The 26,753-nt window shown below is 51.5% G+C and overlaps 2 protein-coding genes across 2 annotated transcripts; one reads left to right on the forward strand and one right to left on the reverse strand.

The window, feature by feature from the left end:
- Positions 1 to 499: 499 nt before the first annotated feature.
- On the reverse strand, positions 500 to 9,104 carry FOXD2 (forkhead box D2). The gene has a single exon (XM_045371384.3). The coding sequence runs from the start codon at positions 9,008 to 9,010 to the stop codon at positions 7,523 to 7,525; it is 1,488 nt and encodes a 495-aa protein (XP_045227319.2). The 5' UTR covers positions 9,011 to 9,104; the 3' UTR covers positions 500 to 7,522.
- Positions 9,009 to 15,037, forward strand: LOC123572926 (uncharacterized). Its single transcript, XM_074036879.1, has 3 exons — positions 9,009 to 9,091; positions 9,369 to 9,851; positions 12,495 to 15,037. Exons 1-3 carry the CDS (start codon positions 9,009 to 9,011, stop codon positions 12,868 to 12,870), a joined length of 942 nt encoding a protein of 313 aa, XP_073892980.1. The 3' UTR covers positions 12,871 to 15,037.
- The last annotated feature ends 11,716 nt before the right edge of the window (positions 15,038 to 26,753 follow it).

A 26,753-nucleotide genomic window follows, 5' to 3' on the forward strand; every position in this document is an offset into this window, starting at 1 on the left:
GCACCTTCACTTTGTGCTCCACGTTCCCATCCTTGTCTGCAGTAGGGAAGGAAGCTGGAAGAAGGACAGGTCCTAATCTTTGCTAAGGAACAGAGGAAGAGGCTGGGAACTCAGGCAGGGACCCATTCCTAACCCTTCCACTCCAATCCTCTTCACTCACATTTCTCCAGCCTCTGCCCAAGACAGTCAGGGAGACTCACTGCACTCACAGACTCACACTGATACATCACAAGTATACCTTAGCACACACATAGTCATTCATCAATATCTACCCCTAAGCACATTCTCCTGTACACACTGATGCATATCCATACCCTCTCACACACAAGCATAAACACAATCACAGATCCCAAACACCCAGAAGGCACACATCGATGGGCTGTGATACCTGGAGCAGTTATGACAAAGTGAAAAGCTACAAACTTAACCCTTAAAACACCAAAGTTCTTCTTTTTTTTTTTTTTAAACTTCAAATATGGTGATAATTCATTGTTATATCTTTCTTTGGTTTCTCAACTACCAAGTTAGATTGCTTGTAATGATGCCAGGCAGAAATTCACTGCTTGCACCTCCAGGACAATGCCCAGCACACAGTAGGTGCTCAGTAAATATTTAAGGAAGGAAAGAAGGAGCCAGACAGGAAAAAGATCCCCAGAGTTGGGGGAAAATTAACTCGCCTGTGTTTCAGCATTACCAGGTAACCCCTCAAGCAGGAAAACTGTTCTTGGTCACACACTGAGCCCTGACGCTGGCCTTACACATTTTAGATGGTCAGCAGATGGACCAAGGTGAGGGGTGCTCAGATCAGGGGCCGGAGAGGCCCTATGGCTCATCGGAACCGGAGCCCACTTCGTAGTTTGTCTGCCCTCGCATTGCAAGACCCATGGGCTTGCAAACAGACACAAGGAACGATCCTCAGTCCTTGCTCAATCCTCAATCTGAGATCCTCCTGCCTGCCTTCGGACTCTACAAACCATAGCTGGCTGGGGCGGCCGGGACCTAGTGAACTGGGGCCAAAACCGGCCTTAGGATACATATCCTCATACCGTTCGGGTTCAGGGCCCATCTTCCCAGCTGCACAAACTATCTGCTGTGTGAGGTTCCACTCCAAAGCGGAAAGTGGAGCCGTGCTGTCCTCAAAACCCCCAAGCTCCTGCCCTCTGGGTCCGAGGCTAATTCACGCAGTAGCCTCACTAGTTGCCCTCTTTGTCTATGGTGACTGTTGAGGAGGTAAGACCTATCTCAAAAAGATTTACAAGGAACTCAAAGTTGAGACCGGAACCCAAAAGGCCCAGAAGAGGCGTCAGGGAAGGAAGGCGTGGGCAGGGGTGGGGGTAGGGGGGTGGACTTCCCACACTCAACCCGAACCCAGCACATTTGCATCTGAATGGGATGGGGCATCCAAGCCCAGGAGTCCGAACTGCATAGACACCTGCTGGGGGAGGAGGGCGCGAATCGCGGATCCTCTCTAAGCACCGGTGAGTTAATGTGAACAATAAAGTCCAATCCTGTACCCTCGGCGCTTCTCCCACCCTCCGCCACCACACACACCCCGGCAGTGTCTACACAGATAACTCGAAATGCACTTTTCAGGTCTCAGTGATTTTTAGGAATACAAGGGACGGATTTGAATTTTTTGTTCCCCCAGTGATTCCCCCTTTCCAGAACTAAGATCCATGCAACCGCAATTCCAAAGATCCTTCTGCCTGCGTAGACAGAAATGCCCCAGAGGTGGGAGCAGCCTGAGGCAACTTTCCAACACCTGGAGAACCGAGAACAGATCTCTAAGGCCCGGGCTTCCCGTGGTGAAACGCGCGGAACCTCTGTAGCTGCATCTGAGCGCATCCTTCCCAGCCTAGCGCACTTGCGGGGTCTGAAGAAAACCCCCCGGAAGCCGCATATCTCTTAAATAACCGAGCAGGGAGTGGAGTGGCAGTAAAGCCTGGGACTCTGTTACCCTCTTGACGACTAAATTTCGGCGAGGAGGCTGGCGTGCCAGGAGGAAGGCACCGGGCAGAGACCTCCGCTGCGGGAGAAATGCAAAGTCTCGGACAGCGAGCGACTTCCGCTCGGAGTCCGCGTGGAGCGAAAAGACAGCGCTCCGCAGGGACCCAGGACTCGAGGCTGAGAGCGGAGGGAGCGCCAGAAACAACCCACAAGGTGACGGTGGGGAGTCCAGCTCCGGGGCGCTGCGGAGGAAACCGCCTTCCTTCCCCCGCAGTTCGAAGCCTCCAGGCCTCCGGAGCGGCCGCAGCCTCCAGCCGCAGCTCTTGCTCCGCTACGGAAGGAGGCGGTGCCCGCTCCGCCCAGCGCCGCGCCGCGCCCACTAGCCCGCGGAAAAATACGTTCCCGAAACCAGAGCTGGAAACCTCTGTCCTGTCTGCAGGTTCTCTGTTGGTACGTGTCTGCGCCGACCTTAAAGAGCAGAGTAATTCCGCTCCAAAAAATCCAATCAACATTTGTTTTGCTCACAAACGCTTTAGGAGGATGAGTTATCCTGCCCGACCACTGCCCATCTTTAGTTTTCTTTCAACGTTTCTCCAGAGCGCCAAACCTCAGAGCGCCAGCCACAGAGACAAATGTGGGCTGGATGTCATCGTCCCGGTTGGCCCTCCTGAACGCCTCCCCAGGCCCCAGCCTAGACCACCTTTTGAGGCATGTATCGGAATTAAGTTAGGCGCAAACCCAAACTCGCCCCGCTTTTCTTTGGCTTGATGCATAGGATTCTAAATAAACTCCGAATTCGGTCCGTAAAGACTCTAGGCGAGGTGCCTCCTCCCAACTTCCCCTAAGCACGAAACCTTACGAGGCACGCTCCACACTCAAAATCTTTTCTCCCTTTCTCTTGCGGGGTCCCTCGTTTAAACAGCGTCGGCGCCTTTATTCGCCTGACCCTGTGCGCAGGAAAACCCGCCTGGTCGGTCATTGTCTGGTCCGCGACTGCCCCCGCCCCCGCCCCAATCAGTGTCACAAAACGCCCCTTTCAACAGATTCCAAACCCTCTTCACCCGGGCTCACCGAGCCTTCAACTTCATTAAGTGCGCGCTGCGGCGGCGCTGGAGGAGGCGAAGTTTAAATAAACCGGAGCGGAGAGGGAGGAGGGGTGGGCCTGGGGAGGGTTGCTAGTTGAAGGGGGGAGAAAGAAGTGTTTTTGAAAAAGGGAAAAAAGTCATCAGGGAAAAAGCGCTTTGTAACCACGAAGACGCGCCCGCTGTGGCGAGAACAAATTGGATATGGAGGGGAAGTGTCCGCCCCCACCTCAACTCCGGCTCCTGGGTGGTCCGAGGAGCCCCAGGAGAAAGAAAGAAAGATGGGGAGGAATAAGCGGTGAAAAGAATTAACCGCTTTAATTGGGCTGCAAAAGAGAAGTGCGGAGAGGCTTACCGATGTGCTTCGATCACCCAAACCAAATACCCTTCAATAAAATAAAATGTCTGCTCTTAGCGGCGGCTGAAAAACGTATGTCGAAGTTTCAGAATCAAGGCTGTTCCTCACAGCCCTGGAAAGTAAATCTATAAGATGAGGGAAATTCGCCCGGAAAGACCCCCTCCCCTTCCTTGTGGCCTCGGGCCTCCCGGCGCTGGATGAAAAGGAATGAAATTGAACGAAATTGAACGAAATGAAGTGAAATTGACCAGTGAAATTCGCCAATTTTCTTTCCCTTTAAACTGCCAGCTCTCAGCAGCACTCTGAACCCCAGGCCGATTTTCTACCTTCTTTTTTTTTCTCACCTTCGAGAGATGAAGGTATGCCCTGAATATTTTCTTATTATTGTCACTGATTGTTGGGGCCTGCAGGGCAGCAGAACCTCAGTTGCCTCCACCCAAGCACAGAGGCAACCTACAGGAGCCCCTCCAGATGGGATAGCCTGTTTCTCCTCCCAGGATGCCTAAGTGAGCCTCCTTAAACTGAACACCCACCCTATGCACCCATAGGTTGGGAGGGAGTCACCCATTAGGCCCTTCCAGTCAGGAGGAATTAAAAAACATACAGGAGGATTCTACCATACAAATCCTGAACTCCCTCATCCTTTGCCTTGAAGTCCAGATCCCAAATGGGCTCTTCCCAGCTCCTAACAGCTGGGAAGGTTAGGTTCCCCAGAAAGACAACCTAAAGGAGCCCCAAACTCTAAATACCCTCCCTTCTTCTCTGCCATAAGCATCTGGAGTCTTGGGAGCTCCCGCAGCAATTCCCTTTCTGGGTATTTTTCAAGGCCAATTGGGCATCAGTGGCTTCTGACTCCCAGTCCTCAGACCACAATCTTCTCTGGCTCAGGTCTACCCTTCTTGGCCCACTGAGAAAGTGGCGTTTGAGTCATGGGTCTGGGGCTCCAAGATCTCTTGAAGCCCCTATAAGGGTGCATCTCACTCTTGTTCCCCAGTCCTCTTTTTCCTACCTTTTCCTGATACGGCTCCTCCAATACACAGACACCAAGCAACATGCTCAGATAAATTCACACACACACACACACACACACACACACACACAAAAGGGTCTGCTGCTTCTCCTATAAATAGCAGTTGTGGAATTATCTCATCTAACTATCCACCATCAGACATAATTCTGGCTGACTTAATTTTCTCCTCTAAAGAGGAAAAACCAATTAATAAATATTTTACATAAAGCTCCAATCTAATATCTGGGAGTGACATATTCATGGTGAGGTCACATAGCTACAAAGTGCTTTACTGAGAGCGCGCGCACACACACACACACACACACACACACACACACACGCTCACTTGTTTGAGTGCATGTTCCTTCAGTCACAGTCACCCTTCCTCAAGTGAAAATAAACGAAATTAAACTCGGAGAAATTTAAGTAAATGAAGCAACCAGCCAGAGACCATCATCCCAGTATCAGCAGCTGTTTCTCCCTTTATACTATCCAATCTAACCTTACTTCACCTGGACCATTTGATAAATGGTGGGAAGGTGACCCACTCCATTTGACCTCCCTCCACTTCCACAGTCTCTCAACAAGGAGAGGGTTGCCTTGCCTCTGGCAGAGGGACTGCGTCTACTATATGCACCTTGAGCCTCATCTCTTCTCCACTGGTGAAGGCGATGAGAGACTTGGGAATCCCAAACAACCCTTCCCCAGCTCTGGTGTGTTCTTCCCACCCTAATCCTGATTTTGACACCCTTTCTACAGTGGTCTCAGTCCTCCACCTCCTCCTTCTTTTCTACTATTGCCAGCTGCAGGGATCCTAGCTGAAGAGGCCTGTGTGGCTCACCCCTCTCAAGTTCCCTGCATCTGGGTCTCTGACCCTGTCTTCTTCCTTCTCTGTCACTTCATCTCCCAACCCTTGCCCTCAACATGTGTCTGTTTTCTGTGAAGGCTACATTGCCTCTTCTTGCACCTCTGTTTCTCCTCTCCTATTAATCTCACTGGAATATACAGAGAAAAGAGCTAAGCAGTCATCTCTGCTTCACCAAAAGATCATCTCTCACTCAACACAAGTCTGGCCACTGGGAGTCCTGGGCACAAGCAGAGAAATGGGAGGCTCAATGGGTTTATGGAAGACTCCAACAAGACCAATGGATTTGCACTCAGGCAGTAGCTTCCAGCTATGAGTCTGGCTCAAGGGATAAGTTTTACCTTGAGTGTAACCCCACTGACTCATTCATCTCACAGTAAATGAGCAGCTCATGGTGCCCCTCTAACCCTCTCTGGAGGCTGTAGGAAAGAAAGGTTTCACAGTCCTCAGTCCAAGCCTTTTATTCTGTTACTGTGTTGGGGGGTGGCGGGGGGAGAGGGGATTCCAGATAAGGCCCTAAAGCGGTGAGGGAGAAACCTCTCCTCTCAGAGACAGAAAGACAGGACTGAGAATCACAAACATCACAAAGACATGTTCACCGACATACATAGAAATAAAAATGCAGATATTCTGAAATACAGTTCACACACACACACACACACACACACACACACACACACACAACAAAAAAGCAAGCAGCTGTGCCGACCCAGACAAACACAAAAACGAATCAAAAGTTCCATAAAAGCCCTTCACTCAGAAATAGAGGCATACGGAGTACACATCACCAGACATATTCACCTTAAATTGTACTTAGTGGGTAGAGTGTTCATGAACCCTTAGCACCCAGATCTGCCCAAGCTGTGCCAACATCCAAACTAGAAGGACATGAGAATCCTCAGGTGCACTGGAAACACAACCTCAGGCAAAACTCCAGCCAAAAACCTTCTTAAGACTAGAACGAAAATGAAAGTGCGGGAGAGGCCACAGGCTTCCCAGAGATTCGGCCTCATTAGCAGCTGAAGGCCAAGACTAAAGTGCCCCTTGCATCCTCTAAGCTCAAACCCTTCTCTGCCTGCGTGGGCTGCCCAGGGGCCTTTCCTCACTCCCCCTCTGCTGGGGAGCTAAGCTTTTCTGGGAGAGCCCCATTAGGGGCCAGGGAGAGTGCAGGCAAGCAGACAGAGCTGGTGACTGCTGAAGTTCACATACATTTATTCAATTGACACCAATGGGCAATAGAGAGTAGACAGATTTTTCTTTTCTTCCACACAGACCATCAGACGATTTCACAGAGTTTCCCCACAGTGGAGAAGTTTAAATCAATGCACACCCAGTGGACAGAGAACGCCGAGCAGCCCGCTGTACAGATATTTACATAAAATTACAGGACCCCCTGCCATAGGGTGTGCCCTTGCCCACTCCAACCCCACCTCTCCAGTCCCTGGCCCAGACCCTTCTCTTCCACCCAATCTCATTGCCTTTAGCCACAATAAATATCACAGGGCCTGGGACAGAGTGGAACACTGACAGGGTTGCTGGTCGGGGATGGCTGGACCCAGCCAGTCAAGGGAAAGGAAAAAAATTCCTTTAAAAGCACCCAAACACAAAAGAGAAAGGATTTTCCTCAGTGGAGTGGGATCCAGGGTTTTTGCTGGGAATATGAAGACCCCCTGCTTCACCTCTCCGTTCCGCTCCGCCTGCGTAGACACTGGTTTAGGCTTCAGAGGAAACGAACTTCCTTGGAGAACAGCAAAAAAAAAAAAAAAAAAAAAAAAAGTTGAATTTTTCTTTTAAGCACAAAGCAGATAATAGATGTCTTTAAATTATAATATTGGACAAGCCGGGTCTCAACGTTGGGGAAGAAGTGAGAGGGGAAAGGCAGAAAGGGAGACCCTCTGTTGGTGTTTCTGGCGGGATCCGTGGAGCCTGGTCAGGCATCTCTCCGGGAATGTGTTCGCCGAGAGGCGCAGAGGCAGGGGAAAAACGAAGCCCCCACCCCCCTGCTTTTATTTCTCAAACTGTAAAGGATCTTGGCCTGCGACGACTTCGCGTAGCCCCGGGCCTGTCGCCCTGAACGATAGAGCCCGCTTGGTCCCAACTATCTGCGAGATTCTGTGCGTGGAGACTGAAGTGCCGAGTCACGCGTGCCGGCCCAAGGTCTGGAGACTTCATAAATAGACTCCCTGAGTTCCGCTGGGACCGCAGAAGCTCCCGGGAGAGGCTGAGGAGTGCGGACCTAACCGGCCCTGGGCCTGCTGCGGTCAGAAGTGGCAGCCACTAAGGCCGGCGACTTTGCTGGCAAACGGGGACCCTGAGGACAGCAGCGCGTCCCCGGGATGCGAGAGGCGAATGTGGCCCGCTACCGGAGCCAGGGCCGGAGCAGTCAGCATGGCCAAGACCTGGGCTTGGCCCCCAGGACCCGCGGCTGCGGCGAATGGCGGTCCCGGCGAGCCCTCGCCGGCGCCCGGGGGTGCTGCCCCGCCGCCACCGTGGCCCATGATGTGGTCTATAGAGAAGGAAGGCCTTTGCCCTGTTCCGGCGCCCCCGCCGCCTGCACCACCGCCCGCGTCCGTCTTGAGACCCTGGCGCAGAAGTGCGGTGGACAGACCCGCCGCGGTGCCGGCTGCGGGAGGGCTCAGGGACGCCGGGTAGAAGGCTTTGGCGCAGCCCAGCTCGGCGCCCAGGAAGGCGGGCAGGCCTGCGGGGCCCGGGCCCGAGCCTGAGGCTGGCGCAGGAGCTGGGGCAGATGCCGCGCCCGCGAACACCGAGGCCGTCGGAGGTCCGGGTGGAGGCGCGGCGGCGCGGCCTGGGGGAACCGACAGCTGGCAAGGAGCGGCGGCGGCTGCCGCGGCGAAGGCAAAAGCGTGCGGATGCGGATGCGGGTGCGGGTGCGTGGCCGGCCCCGGCGGGGGTGCGCCGTAGGCCGGGAGAGCCAGCCCGTAGCCGTAGCCGTAGGCGCCGTAGGCAGCGAAGCCGGGCAGGAAAGAGCCGGGGTCCCCCGCCGCCGCGGCCCCGCCACGCAGCAGCAGCTCCGGGTGAGGGTGCGGGTGTGGGTGCGGCGGCGGCAGGGGCTGCCGCTTGAAGCGCTTGCGGCGCCGCAGGAAGCTGCCGTTGTCGAACATGTCGGCCGACTCCGGGTCCAGCGTCCAGTAGTTGCCCTTTCCCGGGTTGCCCGGCTCGCGGGGGATCTTGACGAAGCAGTCGTTGAGCGAGAGATTGTGGCGGATGCTGTTCTGCCAGGCGGGGAACTTCTCCCGGTAGTAGGGGAAGCGGCCGCTGATGAACTCGCAGATCTCGCTCAGCGTCAGCCGCTTCTTGGGGCTCTGCAGGATGGCCATGGTGATGAGCGCGATGTACGAGTAGGGCGGCTTCACCAAAGGGCTCCGCGTCGCCGCGCCCCCCGACGGCGGTCCCGGCCCGGGCCCCGCTGCGCCGCGGGCCGCCGCCGCGCCTGGCCCTGGGCTCCCCGCTGCGGCCGCCGCCCCCCGGGGCGCCAGAGCTCGGGGCTCGCCGTCCGAGCAGCCACCCGACTCTTCCTCGTCCTCGGCTACGTCTGCCTCGGCTTCCTCCGGGGGAGGCTCGTGGCCATGGGGGAGCGCGTCCCGGGGGGCGCGGGGCCCGGAGCGGGCTGGGAGCTCCCCGCCTCCGCTGCCGCCGCCCACCACGTCTATGTCTGCGTCGGCCTCGGACAGCGCGGCCGGGGAGCTCTCGGAGGACATGATCTCGCAGCAGCAGCTGCCCAGGGTCATGGTGCCGCTGCCGCCGCCGCCGCCACTCTCCGGCTCCGCTCCGGCAGCGGCTCCGGCTCGGCCGCGCTGCCTCTGGGGCGAGTGCGTTTTGCGCGCGGGCGGGGAGGGGGCGGGGGACTAAGGCAGGCAGGGAGGGGTGTCCCCCGGCTCCGCAGCGCCCCCTGGCGGCCCAGCTCGGCCGCGCTCACCTTCCAGGGCGCGCCCAGTTGGCGGCCCCCGCCACTACCCCAGGAGCCCGAGCTGGGACCCGCCGCAGGGGCGGAAGGAGCTGAGGCCTTTCCTTACCTGGGCGGGCCTCAGCTCCTAGTCCCCTCGGGGTTGCAGTGGTTGGGGGTGGGGGACTGTCCCTCCCGCCTAGCGGCTGCCTAAGGCGGAAGAGCCGCGGGCCAGGGCGGAGCTCCCTGGGCGGGGTGGGGCGAGGCGGCAGGGGCGGGCGTAGCGCCTCCGCTGAGGGGCCCGGCGGGAACAAACAGCCGCCGCGGCGGGAGCTGGGCTGGAGTGGCCGGAGGTGGGCCCTTGTCTTCGCCGCTGCTCCTGCACCCTGCGCTCTGTGGAGCCGCCGCCTTCAGAACGCTCAGCCCCTGGATGTTAAGGCTCACTCGGGCGCCAGCCGCAGCCAGGGAAGTGGCAGCAGCCCCCACCCGTCCTCTTCCCAAGGCGGCGCCCGGGCCACTGGGGCCGTAGCGCAGTGGGAGCGCGAGCCTGAGACGCCGGGACCCACGCTGCCCCAGCGCGGCCCGCGGCTCCCACCCGAGCTCGCACGACTTCCGGCCCGAGAGGAGATGCATTCGAGTGATCACCAGGAGCAAACTTGGCGCCCGCAGCCTTGGGCCTGGGAGAGGTGAGATTGCGGCGGGGCGCCCTCTCCTCCCTCCGCGGCCGAGCCCGCCACCCCTCTCCGCGTGGGGAGGCCGGGCAGAGCGGCGGCAGCTGTGGCCGCGTTCCTGGGGCGCGGGCCGGTCTGCCGCTCCGAGTTTGCCTGTCCTCCGACCCTCTCGGTCTCGGCATCCGTTTGTCTCGGTCTCTGTGACTGTCTCACTCTCCATGAGTCTCTGTGGAAACGGCATTTGCCTGGGTGTGTCTGTTCACGGGTCTGGGAATCCGCTTAATTTCTCCCTCTCCTCTCCCTGGCCCCAGTTGCCCTGAGGACTGGACACCCCCTACCTTCCTGGCTCCCAGGGTTCTGGGCCCCACCGACAGGCGGCAGGACCCCCTCCGCCCCCCGTCCAACACCCGGTCAGTGAACCCTAACCTCGACCAAGTGTTGCCTTCATCTCAAAAGTCTTGTGCAAGTAAGGTTGGCCCTGTGCCTTGTTTCTCACCAGCCAGGTTCCTGCCTATCCTATTAGACCTCTTTCTCCCCTGGCCTCCCTCCAGGACCCAGAAACAAGCAGCTTCAACACAGAGTGGACCCATTTCAACCTCTGGGGCACGGAAGGGGGAGATGGGCGCTGGACGTGAGCAAGAACTGAGTGGATGCCTGGGCTGCTGCCCCGACAGCGCCGCACGGTGGCCAAAGCTCGGGCGTGCGAGGTCGGAATCCCAGCTGCCTCCGCTGTCGCAAGGCTGTGTGACCCTCATTAGATGACTTCCCCGCTTCGGAGCCTCAGTTTCTGGGTCTGCATGGTAGTTAAGAGCAGCGACCTAAGTCAGGCTCCTGGGGTTCCAATCCTGGCTTCACTACTTACCCGCTCTGTCACCTTGGGCAAGTTTCTTTGCGCTTTGTTTCTGCCTTTGTAAAAAGGAGGCTAGTAACACCTACCTCAGAACTGATGTAGAAGTGTAGCCATATTCTAGGCCATTTAGGAAAGGGTACTGAGAACACTTCGCAGTTTCATCTAACAGCAGCCTCCAATCTACGGGATAGCCTGGTGTTAATCCAACTCTCCCATTCCACAGATGGAGCTACACAGATCCAGGATAGGGAGAAAAAACTCACCCAGGCTCCTGCAAAGAGATAGAACAGATTGTATTGCAACCCTTTTCACAGAATCTTCAAAATAGAGTTCTTCATCCCCGCCCCCAGCTAAGGGCAGAAAAAAATGGAAGGTAGGTGTGACTACTTATGTCCTTTGAGAGCAAGTCACCTGGACCCCCTCTGGGACTTCTGACCAAGGCGATCCACTTAATGTGCTGTTCCAGCATAAACTGTCCTTGGAAAAAAGAGAAATCCCGTCCTCAAACCATGGACAGCAAATTGGACAGGGACTTGTAGCCCTGGAATTGGAATTTCCTGGGTGATATACTATCTGGGGGAAAAAGGTCTTGGAGAGAAGCTTCTTGCATGAGTCCAAGTAAACTCACATACCTAGGGTTGCTAGATTTAGCAGATTTATTTTATCTGGCAACCCTACACATACCTCAAGCTCGCTCTTGACTACATGGATATCTGTCTCACACTCCCAGAACCCCACTCACAGATACCCCACACCATGGACCACACACCAACTCCAAGCCAGCTCAGCTCTGCTAGTATCTAAATAAGTGAAGAGAAAAACAGTGTTGGCATCATCCTACTCCATTTCACCTTCTGAATGTCTTTTTTCTTTCTTTCTTTTTTCTTTTTTTTTTTTTTTTTTTTTTTTTTTTGCTGAGAAAGAGTTTCGCTCTTGTTGCCCAGGCTGGAGTGCAATGGCGTGATCTCAGCAGCTCACCGCAACCTCTGCCTCCCAGGTTCAGGCGATTCTCCTGCCTCAGCCTCCGGAATAGCTGGGATTACAGGCATGCACCACCACGCCCGGCTAATTTTGTGTTTTTAGTAGAGACGAAGTTTCTCCATGTTGGTCAGGCTAGTCTCAAACTCCCTACCTCAGGTGATCCACCCGCCTTGGCCTCACAAAGTGCACCCCGCCCGACCTGAATGTCCTCATTTCTAAAACGGCAAATGGGAACCAGCAGCTTCCTTCCTTGCCAACACTGCCCTGTCTACCCAGGCTCCAGTCAGGGTAAGACTAGCCAGGGCATTTGCTGCCCAAATTTCCTGCTTCAGACAAGAAGTTCTACCAAGCAACTGCAGCAGCCAGCCCTTGCTTCTGCCTGGCCTTGCTGCATATTCACTGCTACTGAGACCTGCACTGGGGAAGGGGAGTGGAGAATCCCCAGCCTCTGCTCTGCAGGGTTGGGGAGGGAGAATCCAGACCCTTCACATACATACTTTTTACAGGAGCTGAAACTGAGGTCCAGGAGATCATGTTACTTGTCAGGCTTTTGAGGGGCCCTAAGCTGAGGTGGACCTACATGTCCGGGTTCCCAGCCCAGAACCCCTCTGTTTGTCCAAATAGCTATTTCCCTAACCGAGCTCTGCTCTGTATAGAGGGATTTCTAGTAGTCTCTCGTCCCTTCCAAGGTTCTGGGCCAGTTTGTTTTCAACAGTGTCAGGAGTAAGCGCACTGTGGTCTGGGAGAAAGGCGACCGCGGGATTCGGAATTTATTTCGTTTTCTTTGCTTCTCCCGTGACCCCTGCTTCTTCCGCCTGCGGGCTCAGTCTGTTCGGCGTCTTGCAGCAGTGCCTGGGAACCCGCGTGAGTCCGTCGCTCCCTCCGCGAAAACCTCGACCCTTTTCCGGAAGCCTTGGGCTCCAGCACCCATGCCTGCTGCAGCCGCCAAAGAGCGGAAAGCCCCAGACTCTGCGGGTCTGGGTTACAGCGTCTCTGGTCGTGCCCGGCCTCCTTCTGCATCTGTTCCACGGCCCGGCCATCTCCCTCGTGCAGCCCAGAACAATTGGGAGGAAGCGTTGGCGGGCTGCGGGGGATGGCTGTTGGGTTTTTCCACTAGTATTGAGTGGTTTTTGCGAAGAATACGTTGCTGTCAGTGGCGTCCGGGTCGTCTCTCCCTCTCTTCCTTTTGGTCCCCATAAATGAGCTGTTCTCGGCTCTGGGAAAGAAAAGCCTTCCAGCGATTATACGGATCTAATTAAGACAATCAGGAAACTGCTGGAGAGCGGCACTGGCTTAAAGCGGAGTTTGTCCCGAGGCACAGCGGAACGATTGCACGCGGCCCTTTTCAGTGGTTCGAGCTCGGCCAGCGCCGCTGCAAACGGAAGCCTGAGCTGAGCTTGGGGAACTACGCTCGCAGACTTATCTAATTTTATTCACAAAACTGGCCACCCTCGGGGAAAGCGGCAAAGCCCGCGTGAGCCTCCTCCTTCCCACTCCGGACCTAGCTGCAGCTCCAAAGCAAGACAGCTGTCTAGCCTCAGCCGGTATATCTCCCGGCCCCTTTCTCCACCCGGATCTTTGGCTGCTCAGGAGCGATCAGCTCCCTTAGCCCAGGTGGGAGGCGGGAGACTCCAGATCCTGCGACTTGCCGGGGCAGACCTCAGACATGTTACCCATGCACAGAAATGACTGGGGCTCCAGTGTGTGCACCTTCAACTCTGAAGCCCACCTGCCCACTTCAGGTGCTGGATCAGAGGCAGGTGCCTCCGCCGTAACCCCCACACGTCTGCTGGGCAAAGTTCGAAAGTATGAATTTCCATCTTCTCTTTCCACTACTCCTGGCCACTGTCCCCTCCCAGCCCCATCTCCCCCCGCCCCCAACCCTGGACAATGTGGTAGGGGGCTCGCTTAAGCACTCTGCACTCGAGTACTGCGAGTACTGCGCGTGGAGACCAAGGCGAGCTGCGGAGCCTGTCGGCTGTTGTTTGTGGGAAGAGGGTTGCGACCTCAGGAGAGAGCAAAAATAGCGTCACTTAAAACCCGCCGGTCCCGAAGATCCACAGAGTTCACAGAGTGGTAGGGAAGGCTCCACGCTCTTGAGAGCAGAGGCGGCCGGGGGCAGTGGGGGACGCTTCCAGGTATGTGGAAGGGAGAACCTCATGTCTAAGTGTGCTCTTGTGGGGTTCCTCGGCCCCATGGGCCAAGCCTCTCTTTCTCTGTCCTCATGTGTCTGTCCTCTGGACAACAGTGGCTCTGTATGGCGGATTGCGACCCTGAGTGACGGGCGCCCGTCTTGCATCCTGTGTCCTGTGTCCTTCCCTCCAGACCTCACGCTTGGTGTCCATAGAGTGGACCCAGGACTGCCTGGAAGCCTCATCATCCAGGCCCACGACTTCCCCCCAGAGTCTGAAGCCTTGCGACCTGGTCAGGGAGGACAAACCTGCTGGGGTCAGCAGCGAGACCTTAATGGGGAATAAGGATGTGCGACCGTGCGCCTGGGCTGAGTGTCTGTGACTGTAGCATGGAAAAGGAGGAGTTCATGCAGGGATCGCACTGAGGGACAGCCAAGAATACTCCAGCGGCAGCCTCCCTCCTACCAATTACACGCTGCCTGCTGGCACAGTGGCACCTCGGGAACCGGATGCCCTTCCGGGCCCTGAATTGGGGCAGCGCAGGAGGGAGGGTGCAGAGCCATAGCTACCTACGTGTACCACAGACGTGCACATGCGCTCGCCTTCGCGTATGACCCTTCTGAGTCCCAGACAGGGTGACTGGCGAGGCCGTAAGTACCCTCGTGGGGGCGGAAATATTGTCAGGTCTCTGTGCCCTCTGGGCAGATGCAGAGCCGCGTAAGCCTCATAGAAGCAGAGCCAGGGGAACAGTGGGAGCTCTGGCCTCGCGGTGCGGACGCTAGTGATGGATTCCTGGGGAACAGCGACCTCTGGAGGAGTCTCTCATCCACACAGAGAGTCAGGAACTAGAGGACAAGTTTTGAGACAAAGCACCCTTTCCTCACCCTACTCCCATTCCACCCGCTTGGAAAAGTTATCCAGAGACTTACAACCTCCGGACTCCACTCTTTCCTTATGTTTGCTTTTTTTTCCAACCTGACCCACGCTTCAAATCCCTGCTCCAGTCCTGCCTCTTCCAGAAAGAAGCCTTCTGGACAGCCCAGTTCCTCTTCCCCTCTTCCGCTCTGAGCTCATTCTCAGGCCACACTGCACAGCTGACCTGCTTCCTGCCTGCTCTTCTCCAAAAAGACCGTGAATCCACACCACCCACGCCTTGTGTTGCATGCTGGGCATGCCATTCCCTGCCCCACCCCACCCCACCCCCCAGTGAATAAAGACTGAAGTTATTCATTCCAAAATTGGACTGTAGATTTTTCAAAGTTAATTTCGCCAATGGGGAAATTGAGACCCAGAGAGAGGGATGACTTCCCCAAAATCACACAGCAAACTGGTAGCAGAGGAGGAAATCAAACCCTTTCCCAGGCCAGGGTCCTCTTCATCTCACCTGGATGGGGAGCAGGTAATATGGGGGAGAACTCACTTTGGTGGGTGAGACCTGAATTGGAGCAAGGAAATGCAGGAGGAAACGTGGAGAGTGGTCATTGCTCCAGGATGAGGCAGGCAGGGCAATGCTGTGCTGGGAGGCCAGACCCTTCTTTCCCCCATCCTCAGCCCAGATCAAGCTACTTGGAAGGGTTCCACATTTCAGGGGTTGGCTGCATTTCTTACATCAGCAAGTGGGCAGGGCTGAGGTCTGGGAACAGACTCAACTCTGGCAAATACCACCCTCCCCCATCCACCACCACCACCCAAGGGAAGGAGGAGCTGAGAAACCTCTCCTGCTCATACACTCAGAGGGCACTGCTGCGACCCCAGATCAACAGGAGGCCTTCTGGTGCTTGCAATTACAGAGTTAGTGGAAAAGGTGGAAGCGTGATTTGCATGAGGCTCCAGTGATAACCTGCTCAGCAGCCTGAGGCCTGCCCAGGGCTGCATCACTTTCTGTGTATAGGTTCCTTGTCTGCACAGGATACCTGGCAGCCTGGCCCCTACTTGCTTGTCCAGCCTTACCTCCAACTCCTGTACTCTACTTACACCTGATTTGCTCTTTCTTCCCTCTTCACCTCTGCAAGTGGCTCACTCTAGCCAGGCTCACTTCTCCTAATCCTTCCTGGTTAATTTCACACATCAAGTTTGTGAAGTGCTTTCCCTGACAACACTCCTGCGCTCACATGACTCCCACCTCTGTGCTCCCAAAGCTCTTAGCTCCATCTGGTTTCGTTATTTGTTTTTCAGTCTGTAGATTTTATTATAGACCAGGGGTCCTCCACCTTTTTGGCACCAGGGACTGGTTTCATGGAAGACAATTTTTCCATGGATCAAGGTGGTGGTAGGGTGATAATTTTGGAATGAAACTGTTCCACCTCATATCATCAGACATTAGTTAGATTATCATAAGGACCACACAACAGGCCGGCACAATGGCTCACGCCTTGTAATCCCAGCGCTCTGGGAGGCTGAGGTGGGTGGATCATTTGAGGTCAGGAGTTTGAGACCAATCTGGCCAACATGGTGAAACTCCGCCTCTACTAAAAATACAAAAATTAGCCGGGCATAGTGGCGGGTGCCTTTAGTCCCAGCTACTCGGGAAGCTGAGGCAGGAGAATTCCTTGAAACCAGGAGGCAGAGGTTGCAGTGAGCTGAGATCGCACCACTGCACTCCAGCCTGGGCAACAGAGTAAGACTCCAGTCTCAAAAAATAAATAAATAAATAAATAAAAAATAAGGAGCATGCAACCTAGATCCCTCACATGCACAGTTCACAATAGGGTTTGTGCTCCTATGAGAATCTAATGTGGCCACTGACCTGACAGGAGGCGGAGCTCAGGTGGTAATACTTGCTTACCTGCAGCTGACCTCCTGCTGTGTGGCTGGGTTCTTAACAGGTCACCGGTTAGGTACCAGTTAATGGCCCGGGGGTTTGGGATCCCTGCTTTAGACTGTGAGCTCCTTGAGAACAGGGCTCATTTTGTGTTCCTCTTTATCTTTCCTCCTCTGCAAAATGGGGATAATAATTGTACCTACCTCATTGGATTGCTGTAAGGATTAAATGAGATGATGCACATGTAAAGCACTTAGCCTACTGCCTGAAACTTTGAAAGAGCTCAATAAAGGCTGGGCATGGTGGCTTATGCCTATAATCCCAGCACTTTGGGAGGCTGAGGCGGGTGGATCACCTGAGGTCAGGAGTTGGAAACCAGGATGACGAAACCCCCTCTCTATTAAAAATACAAAAGTTAGGCCAGGCACGGTGACTCACACCTGTAATCCCAGCACTTTGGGAGGCCGAGGCGGGTGGATCATGAGGTCAGGAGATCGAGACCATCCTGGCCAACATGGTGAAACCCCGTCTCTACTAAAAATACAAAAATTAGCCAGGCGTGGTGGCAGGTGCCTGTAGTCCCAGCTACTTGGGAGGCTGAGGCAGGAGAATAGCTTGAACCAGGGAGTCGGAGGTTGCAGTGAGCCGAGATGGTGCCACCACACTCTAGCCTGGTGACAGAGCGAGACTCCGTCTCAAAACAAAACAAAACACAGAAATTAGCCAGGCGCAGTGGTGAGCACCTATAATCCCAGCTACTTGGGAGGCTGAGGCAGGAAAATTGCTTGAACCCAGGAGGTGGAGGTTGCAGTGATCCGAGATGACGCCATTGCACTCCAGCCTTGACAACAGAGTGAGACTCTGTCTCAAAAAAAAAAAAAAAAAAAAAAAAAACACAAAAAAAACTCAATAAATGTTTTGCATCATCATTATTAATCACTCTACCTCCTGCCAGGCACAAAGCCTGACACACAGTAGGTGCTCAATTAATGTTAGAGAATGTGGATATATTAATGAAAGAAAGAAAAGAGGAATGAAGAAAGGAAGGTATGGCATATCTCCCTCTCTGTCTGGGACTCCCTATAGAACTCTAGGGAGTTCATCAGTAGATCATCAATAGAATTCTGTATTCGCTGAGAACAGAGGTTGTAGCTCAGATCATCAATAGAACTATGTGTTCGCTAAGAACAGAGATTGCTTCTCCCCTATCAGTCCCTATTTTTGAGGGGAGGAGAACATGTCTCCCTCTCAGAGTTTATCCATGGTTTCTGGCTCTAGCAGTCATTGGATTTGTCTGTTCTCTCTGCCTCAGTTTCCTCCTTTTAAAATGGTTGTGACAAATCAAACCAACAGACTGAGCCCTGCCAAAGTCTTCCAGGGGCTCCACATTGCTTGTAAAACAAAACGCGGTCTCCCTGGCACGATGAGCTGAACGTGCTTACAGCTTTTGCATGTCTCGGCCCTCTGTTGAAGGAAACCTTCCCTCCTGTGTTCCATGTGGTCCTGATGGGGCTGTCCAATTTGTCCCCCTCACAATTACTCCCCAGGAGCAGACGGGCCACCAGCTGGGTCATACACACCATTGCAAGTTCAAGGCCCAGTGATTGGTCCAGGCAGTGGTAAGTGACCTAAGTAGCCAGTCACACCTTCTACATGATTTGACATATGGACTCTGAGATTTGGGAATATGTAGACCACGGGACTGGCACTCTGGGACTCTGGGAGGAGCGCCTTTCCTTTTGGATCAGAAGACAAGCACGCAGGCTTAGCTGTCAGAAGCCATCTCCCTGCCACATGGAGAGTGCTGTTTTGACATCAAAGCCCACACACAGGAAAATAGCCTAGAGAGAGAGAGACTTAAAAATAGTGTTTGAGTCCCTGCAGCTCCGCCTGAAACTAGAACTCCTAGACTTTCCAGACATTCAAAAAGGAAGAAATCTCCCCTTTTGCTAAGCTAGGTTGAGGTGGATTTCTGCTAGTTGAGTTGAATTTCACAAATAGCAGAGCCACAAAAGAGAAGAATCCTGGGTCTCTGAGACCACTGAACTGCCATACCACCCTGAGCTGCCTGCACTGACTGTTACGTAAAAGGGAAATAAACTTTAGTCTTGTTTAAACCACTGATGTGGGATTGGGGGGGCCAGTCTGTCATTCACAACTGAACCTAACCCTGCTTAATGCATGAAGATTTGACAAAATGTCCTATAAACACGAAAGAAAGGTCTGAGGTAGTTAGCCTGGAGAATAAAGGCTTAACACAGCCAACATCTCCAGATCTCCACAGGGCTGATCTGGGACAGAGAGACCAAGGCAAAAGAGAGCCAGAAAGGGGTAAAAAGCCTCACTTTCTATGTCTCCATGCAAGGAGAACATTCTAATAGGGCTATCTCTGAGATGTAATAGGTTACCTTGGTGACTCTGAGCTCCTTGTCACTGGAAGTGCTAGACTAGGGGCTGGGTAATCACTGAGTATGAATCATAGAGGCACCCAGGTGTAGCAAGAAGAGTTCAGGTCTTAGAGCTGGGTTCAAATTATGCTCTTATCACTTACTAGTCTCAGATAATTAATCTCTCTCTAAGCCTGCATTTCCTCATTTGTAAAGTATCCAGATAGCTGGGTTGGAAATGGACCAGGGAAATTTCTTAGCCTGCCACCTCATGGGGACTCCTGAGACCTAGTGCTCTAGCTGGAGCCTGTTATGGATCAGGATGTCTCAGTGAGGTTCCTTGCCCTCCTCTCCAACCTTGACATGTTCAGGGACATCTCCATCCTGCCATGAGAATGCATTACCCGCTGGTTTGATCCTGCAGCTGCAGAGGAACAGTGGGGCCTAAGCCACGAGGCCTGGGCCCTACTCTCTGTCTTCTCGCTGCCTTCCTATGTGACCTCAGGCATGCCCCTGCCTCTTCCAGGGCCTCAGTTTCCTCATCCAACTTATGAGAAGTGTATCCCCATCACAGACAATTTGGGTCTAGAATCAGGGCTCTTAACTATTGTGCTATACCTATCACAACAATAATAATCATGTGACTGCCTGGCCTTGCCCTGCCCAGCCCAGCCCCCTCAGGCAGGATCTGCTGGAACAGGCTCCTTCTCATCCCCTGCCTAGGTCAGCCCCAAATGGTGACAACTGCTACATGAGCTGACATCACAGGCCTGGGCAACCCAGAGGTTCCCAGTCTGCCAAGGGCCTCATTTCCAGCCTTGAAGTTTGACTCCCCATTAGTTACATGAACACCTCTCACAGGGGCTCTGTGTTATCTTCCCTCATCCACGCCTTCCTTCCACTTGGGGCCAGTCGTATCTGGGGGACTAGAGGCAATGAAATGGGAAATCTGAAATAGTAGAGGAGCAGATCTTACAGCATTATCCTATGGTCAGAAGAAAGGAGTCACAACTGGGGGCCCAGATGGGGAGACAGCACCATTTGGCAGGAAGCCTGGAAGCCTGAATGATGGAGGTCCAGAAAGCCAGTTCCCTACACCTGCCATGGATACCCAGGATTTGGGAGCTAAAAAGGAGAAGGAGCCACCACCCTGGATGAATTGACAGCCAGGGCACAGCACACCCCAGGGTGGGCATGGCAAGTACCCACGCTTTCCAAATCCAGAGGCCAGGATACCTTGTGAAAGGACTCTGGTGGCAGACTGATGGGAAGGCCCTGGAGAAGAAGACAGTGGGGTTTGAGCAGGTGAAAATCTGACTGTGGTCACCAAGGGTCCCTTTGAGAAATAAAAGGGGACTGCTGTTGAAAGGAAACAGTGTGACCACACAGGGGGCATGGTGCCTTGACAAAGGCTACATGGAAATCCACTTCCAGGGATTTCTCCTGCAGGTGTACCTGCACACATATGGTATGACATATGTACAAAGTCACATTGCAGTGCTGTTTGGAATGTCAAAAGGTTGGAAACAACATAAGTGTATATCAAGGACAGGTTAAGCAAATAATGAAACATCTAAAAAAGGGACTAGTATACTGTAAAAGTAGAATATAGAAGTTCTTTATGTACTCATCTGGAGAAAGCTCCAAGATACATTGTTTGTTTGTTTTTCATTTTGTTTTTGTTTTTGAGATGGAGTCTCACTCTGTCGCCCAGGTTGGAGTGCAGTGATGTGATTTTCGCTCACTGTAACCTCCACCTCCCACATTCAAGAGATTCTTCTGCCTCAGCCTCCCGAGTAACTGGGATTACAGGCAAGTGCCACCACACCTGGTTAATTTTGTATTTTTTGCAGAGATCGGGTTTCACTATGTTGGCCAGTCTGGTTTCAAACTCCTGACCTCAAGTGATCCACCCACCTCGGCCTCCCAAAGTGCTGGGATTACATGCATGAGCCACTGCACCCAGCCAAGATACATTGTTGAGTGAAAAAAAAAAAAAATTCAAGATGTATAGAACAGTGTAAACATCCATCCAATTGTGTTTTTCAAGGAGAAAATAATGTGTACTTGTCTTGGTTTACATATGCAACAAAAATATCTAGAAGGATGAATAAAAATCTAGTAACTGATTATCCACTACGGCAAATTGGAAACAAATGGGTGACTTCATGGACAACTTTTTTACATTTGTAAAGCCAAGTGAAGTGAATGTATTACTTATTCAACAATTAAATAATAAAATAAAACTTTATTTTATTAAATAAATAAAAATAAATATAAAATAAAATAAAAACTTTAAAAGAAACGGTTGGATTATTTCAATAAATAAGACTGAGTGTTCAGAACATAAGAATAAAAACTGTTACTGTGTGCTGAACACTTTTTATGGGCTCCAACTTGAAAATATGGTTGGTGGCTATGAATGTTGAAAGCAAGGGACGTGAAGCCAGACATGTGAGGTGCCTGTGAGTGTCACCTGCCTGTCTTATCAGACAGGGAAGCAGTTGAGTCTGCTAGGCAGGACCCCAGATTCTCCACCTTTCCTCCTTCCTGTTCTGTTCCCATCCCTCTGTCTTTGGCTCCCTCCCTCTGTTGGTCCCATCTAAACTACTTTGAAAGTAGTCAGTTTTTTTCAGTCTGCCAGCTGGACAGGGGTTAGGATGGATAGAGGAAGAAGGGATTTCATAGGAACAGGAGCAGCAGGCCCTCCCCTCCCTCCTTTCAGAACTCCAACCCACCACCTTCAGAAAGCCTTCCTTTGTGAAGCCCACAAAGGAAGCCCCTTCATAACTCAAGGGAGACAGACTGATGCCCAGGGTGGGGCCTGTGTCTCCCTCAAGCAGGGTCCAGGCCTCTTGTCTCTAAGTCTCATCAACTCCCTAAACCCCAAGTCCAGCCTCCAGATAAGGGCAGTTCAAACCAAAGCTGCAGTATGCTCAGCTCTGGCCAGGCTGCCCATACAGTGGAGCAGAGAAGACACAGGCCCTGTCTGGGAAGCCCCAGTCAGGCAGGGTAGAAAATCCTCACCCATCATCACAATGCTTTAGCAGTCACAAAGGCCGTCCCTACCCAGGCAGAGAGGATAGGGCACATTCTCTATTTTCAGAGGTAGACTGAGGCTGAGTCAGGATAGAGGCGGGAATTGGTGAGTGACCAAGGAAACCTAGCAACTCTTTATCTCATAAAGCATTCTGCATACTATATTGTCATCTGCCAACATTTGAGCTCTCTGAGCAGGGACAGTGTCTGATCCATCTCTGAGTCCTCAGCTGGGAAAGAGCACAGGGCCTGGCACAATCAAGGGGCTTGGGGAGAGGCAGTAATTGCTATGAAGGGCAGAGAAAGGAAAGGACTTGCCTAAGTATTTGACCTGAGACTAGACCCCAGGTTTTCTGCCCCCAGCCCAGCCCCCTTTCCTCTGTCTCCCTCTTAGAGTAGATAAATTGTCTGCACCTAGGGCCACCAACCTCACACCCATTCCAATTCCATTTGCCGTGGAGCAACTACCAAACCCTGCCAAGAGGAAGTGGGGAGGATGATTTTCTAGAGGAGGTGGGAACTGCAGCTAGTTTTCCTCTTCTGCACCAATTGATTTCCCTGCTGGAGCAAGTGCCTTTCAGCCACCAGGGGCTCCTGCCAGCCCAAAATAGCATCCAAATGGATCCTGACTTCATTCCAATGATTTTCTGCTCAAATCAGGTGCACATGAGGCGGCCAACAGGTGGCGCTTTTATCTCCAAAAATTGATGGAAGAAAGGAGATTAGAAAGAGGGAAAGGGGAGAGAGGGGATTATAGGGGTGTGGGGAGGGGGTGGGGAGTGAAAGACAGAGACAAAAAAAGAGGAAACCAAAGACCTGTCATCATGGCTGGAAAGGCTCTTTTCAAGATTTGGACTGTGGGTGTGGGTGTAGGGGAGGGGGATATTAGGGTGAACTGAAGAATTTTATTGGTGCCTGGGGCTTTTCATCCAAGTTTCCACCTCCACTTGTTTCTTCCTGAGAGAAAGGAGAATGACTTTGAAGTCGGGCCGACCTGGAAGCAAGTCCTGGATAATTTACTTTGCAGCTTGACCTGGGTAAGTCACTTAAACTTTATGAGCCCAGTTTTGATCATCTATAAAGGTGATGATGCACAGCTCCTACAATGTGGAGCAAATAATTCTAAAAATGACATCTTTGCATTCCAAGAATAAACTGCACGACTGTATGTTTTTTTTTTGTTTGTTTTGTTTTGTTTTTTTTTACTAAGTTTAATTTGCTGATACATTGCTGACAAGTTTTGCATCATCTTTCATATGTGAGATTAGGCTATATTTTATGTATTCCTTTATCAGGTTTCGATAGCATAATTAGATAACATAGTAGGTAGAATTGGGATGACTGCCATTTTTTCTGTGTTCTGGAGCAATTTATTTAACTAGAGAAATAGGTTCCTCAGTGGTTTGACAGAATTCACAGGAAAAAACAGCTAACCTAGGTGCCCTCTGGTGGGAGCAGTGGAGGAACCATCTCTGACAATGTTGTCTGTTCCTTCTGAGCTAATAGGTCTATTGAAATTAGTTACTCCTTAAATTAGGCAAGCCAGACCAGGGGTGACTACCAGTGAAATGACCACTCCAACCTTTCAGGATTGGCCAGAGGCTATGATTAAATGGGAAAGTGTTTGGCTTTGGTGGATTAGGATGATGTTAGCCAACAGCCGATTCTTTCTATAGCTTTGTATATCTACTTTTTTCCACTTGCACCTCCACCTCTAGCAAACCACCACCCTTTCCTGCCTGGATGCTGCAGTAGCCTTGTAACTGGTATCCCTACCCCACCCCAGGGCTCCTCTAACTCTGTCTCCATGACATATTTGGGGCTATGAAATTCCTCTGAGCACAAGTTTGACTACTTCCTTTAGATTTTAATAGGTACTATTCTTACCTTTATTAATTTATAAATAGTCTGTAATGGCAACTTTCTTCTAACCAAAGAGTTATTTATTTAGATAAATGTTTTAAAATGTTTAATTGCTTAGTGTGAAGTATGGTCCAAGAATACATACTTTTTTTTTTTTTTGATATGGAATTTTACTCCTGTTGCGCAGGCTGGAGTGCAATGGCGCAATCTCGGCTCACCGCAACCTATGCCTCCTGGGTTCAAGCGATTCTCCTGTCTCAGGCTCCCGAGTAGCTGGGATTACAGGCATGCACCACCACGCCCAGCTAATTTGTATTTTTAGTAGAGACGGGGTTTCTCCATGTTGGTCAGGCTGGTCTCGAACTCCCAACCTCAGGTGATCCGCCCACCTCGGCCAAAGTTCTGGGATTAGAGGTGTGAGCCACCGTGCCTGGCCCAAGAATATATTCTTATTCATGTGGGAATTTATAAAAATTTTTGAATGTTGTTTTTTTTCACCACAGTAAGCACATTCATATAAGCATATTCTGGATCACATAGGTGGTTTTTTTCATGATAGTAAGCACATTCATATAAGCATATTCTGGATCACATAAGTGACTTCCTTGTAAGAAATACCTAATACTTGAAGTCTTTATTTCCATTTATTGTCAGGTAGTGCTACTTTAATCTTGAGATGAGGTAAAAAAAAAATATATAGATTTTATAAATATATGCTATATTTGGGTCTGTTGGTATCATGGCCTGCTACATGAAGGAATCCCTGCAGTTCATTCAAAAGAAAAAAATGGTGTTAGCCAGGCATGGTGGTGCATGCCTATAGTCCCAGTTACTCGAGAGGCCGAGGCAGCAGGATCGATTGAACCCAGGAAGTCATGGTTGCAGTGTGGTATGATTGTACCACTGAACTCCACCCTAGGTGACAGAGTGAGACTCTGTCTCAATCAATCAATCAATAAAATTAAAAGTGGTGACTTTAGTCATCACATGGCCCAAGGAATGACAAACCCAGAAAACCTGCTATGGAGAAGTCAGAGCCATATTCATGGTACAAGTGATGTAGTCTCAGCAAAACTCTCTCTCTCTCTCTCTCTATATATATATATATGGTTTTGTTTTTTGTTTTTTGTTTTTGTTTTTGTTTTTGTTTTGTAGATGGAGTCTCACTCTGTCACCCAGGCTGGAGTGCAGTGGCATGATCTAGGCTCACTGCAACTTTTGCCTCCTGGGTTCAAGTGATTCCCCTGCCTCAGCCTGCCGAGTAGCTGGGACTACAGGCGCATGTCACCATGCCTGGCTGATTTTTTTCTATTTTCAGTAGAGATGGGGTTTCACCGTGTTAGCCAGGATGGTGTTGATCTCCTGACCTCGTGATCCGCCCACCTCAGCCTCCCAAAGTGCTGGGGATTACAGGCGTCAGCTACTGCGCCCAGCCACAATATATTATTTTACATTTGACTAATGTTATCAACTTGAATTTTTATTTCATTGTTTGAATGTAATTTATAAACCATTTTAACAATCACGTAAGAAATACAAGTCTAAGGAATTTATACCTGCAAATACTGACATTATAATAAAAAAAATTAAAGTCAATACTGAAGTCCACAGAATTCTTTCCCTTTAAGAGTAAACCACAATAACCGGTATCATGCAAAATCCCCTCACCCCCTACTTCTAGGATCTCCCAGAGAGGTAATACACTTGGGCTCAAAACCAATCCAGTCACTATAGTGGAGGGCTCTCTTGAAGGAGCCTCTCTGTTGTCATGTTTGCCAGTGTCCCTTCCAAGGGTGTCACTTTCCTATGTTCTCAATTTTCCATGTGCCAGGGTAATGTTGGCTTCCTTCTTAAATGGATCCAGGAGGCCCTCAAACCAGTTCAGCACCATCCTGGGCCCAAAGCGACCCTCCCTGTGTTCCAAGTCCCCCTAAGTCAGGAAGTCACCCCTCTCAGGCCTTCTCCTCTCAGGTTTCCTTCTCCTATAAGGAAATCTCCAGAGTTCTCCTGTCCTGTCCTCCTGCGAAAACTCTAACCCCTCATTTCCATAATACTCCACCACCTTCCCTGCTTCCCTACAGGTAAAGCATACTAAGCTGAGAAAATATCTCCCATTCTCTGATTCCCTCAAAAAAAAAAAAAAAAAAAAAAAAAGGTCTACAGAGAAGCACAGCGTTGACGCAAATATTTCATTGTCACATGCATGCTTAGCTTCTCATGCTAAAACAATTTCAGACGTGCAAAGTTTCCAAAAATTTTACCTCGACTGAAACAAGAGAATAAACTAAGAAAAAAGGGAAAATAGGGACATCAGGAAGTAGAAGATCCAAAACAGGACACAGAATTCCCAAGGTAATGGTGAAGGGAATTTCCAGATCCAGCTCTGTTCAGCTGACTTGGAGCACCATCAGTCCAGATGAGCTGAAGGATGGAGGGCTCTGGGAGAGATGCCCCAGGAAGGGAAAAGCACAACCACCAAAAGCAGTTATAGGTTTCCTGGTAAGTTTGACCTCACCTCATGAAAAGCTGTACCACAGTGTTACTGGAAGGTATGGGAAGATTTAGCTTCCCATAGATTTAGCTTTGTACCTTTTAGGTACAAAGGAAGTTGAACAAATGAAAAAATAAGGCATTATTAAGTTCAGGTAAAATAAAAGGTTGCACACACACACACAAAAGGAATTATAATCATAGTACACTAGTAGCTTATCACAGAACAATATTTACATAGCAACAATCTAAATGCTAAAACTATTTAACCAAAAGTTGGTAATTTGAGGGAGAATGGAAGGAGATAAGAGATTTTAGAGGTAAATGTTCATCTATCATAATAGGAAGTTAATCATTACTGTTTCAAGAGAGAGGAGTATAAGCATGAAAAATATGGAAGTATATTTCGAGAGA

Source organism: Macaca fascicularis, chromosome 1, assembly GCF_037993035.2.
Source record: "Macaca fascicularis isolate 582-1 chromosome 1, T2T-MFA8v1.1".
Taxonomy (NCBI): Eukaryota; Metazoa; Chordata; class Mammalia; order Primates; family Cercopithecidae; genus Macaca; species Macaca fascicularis.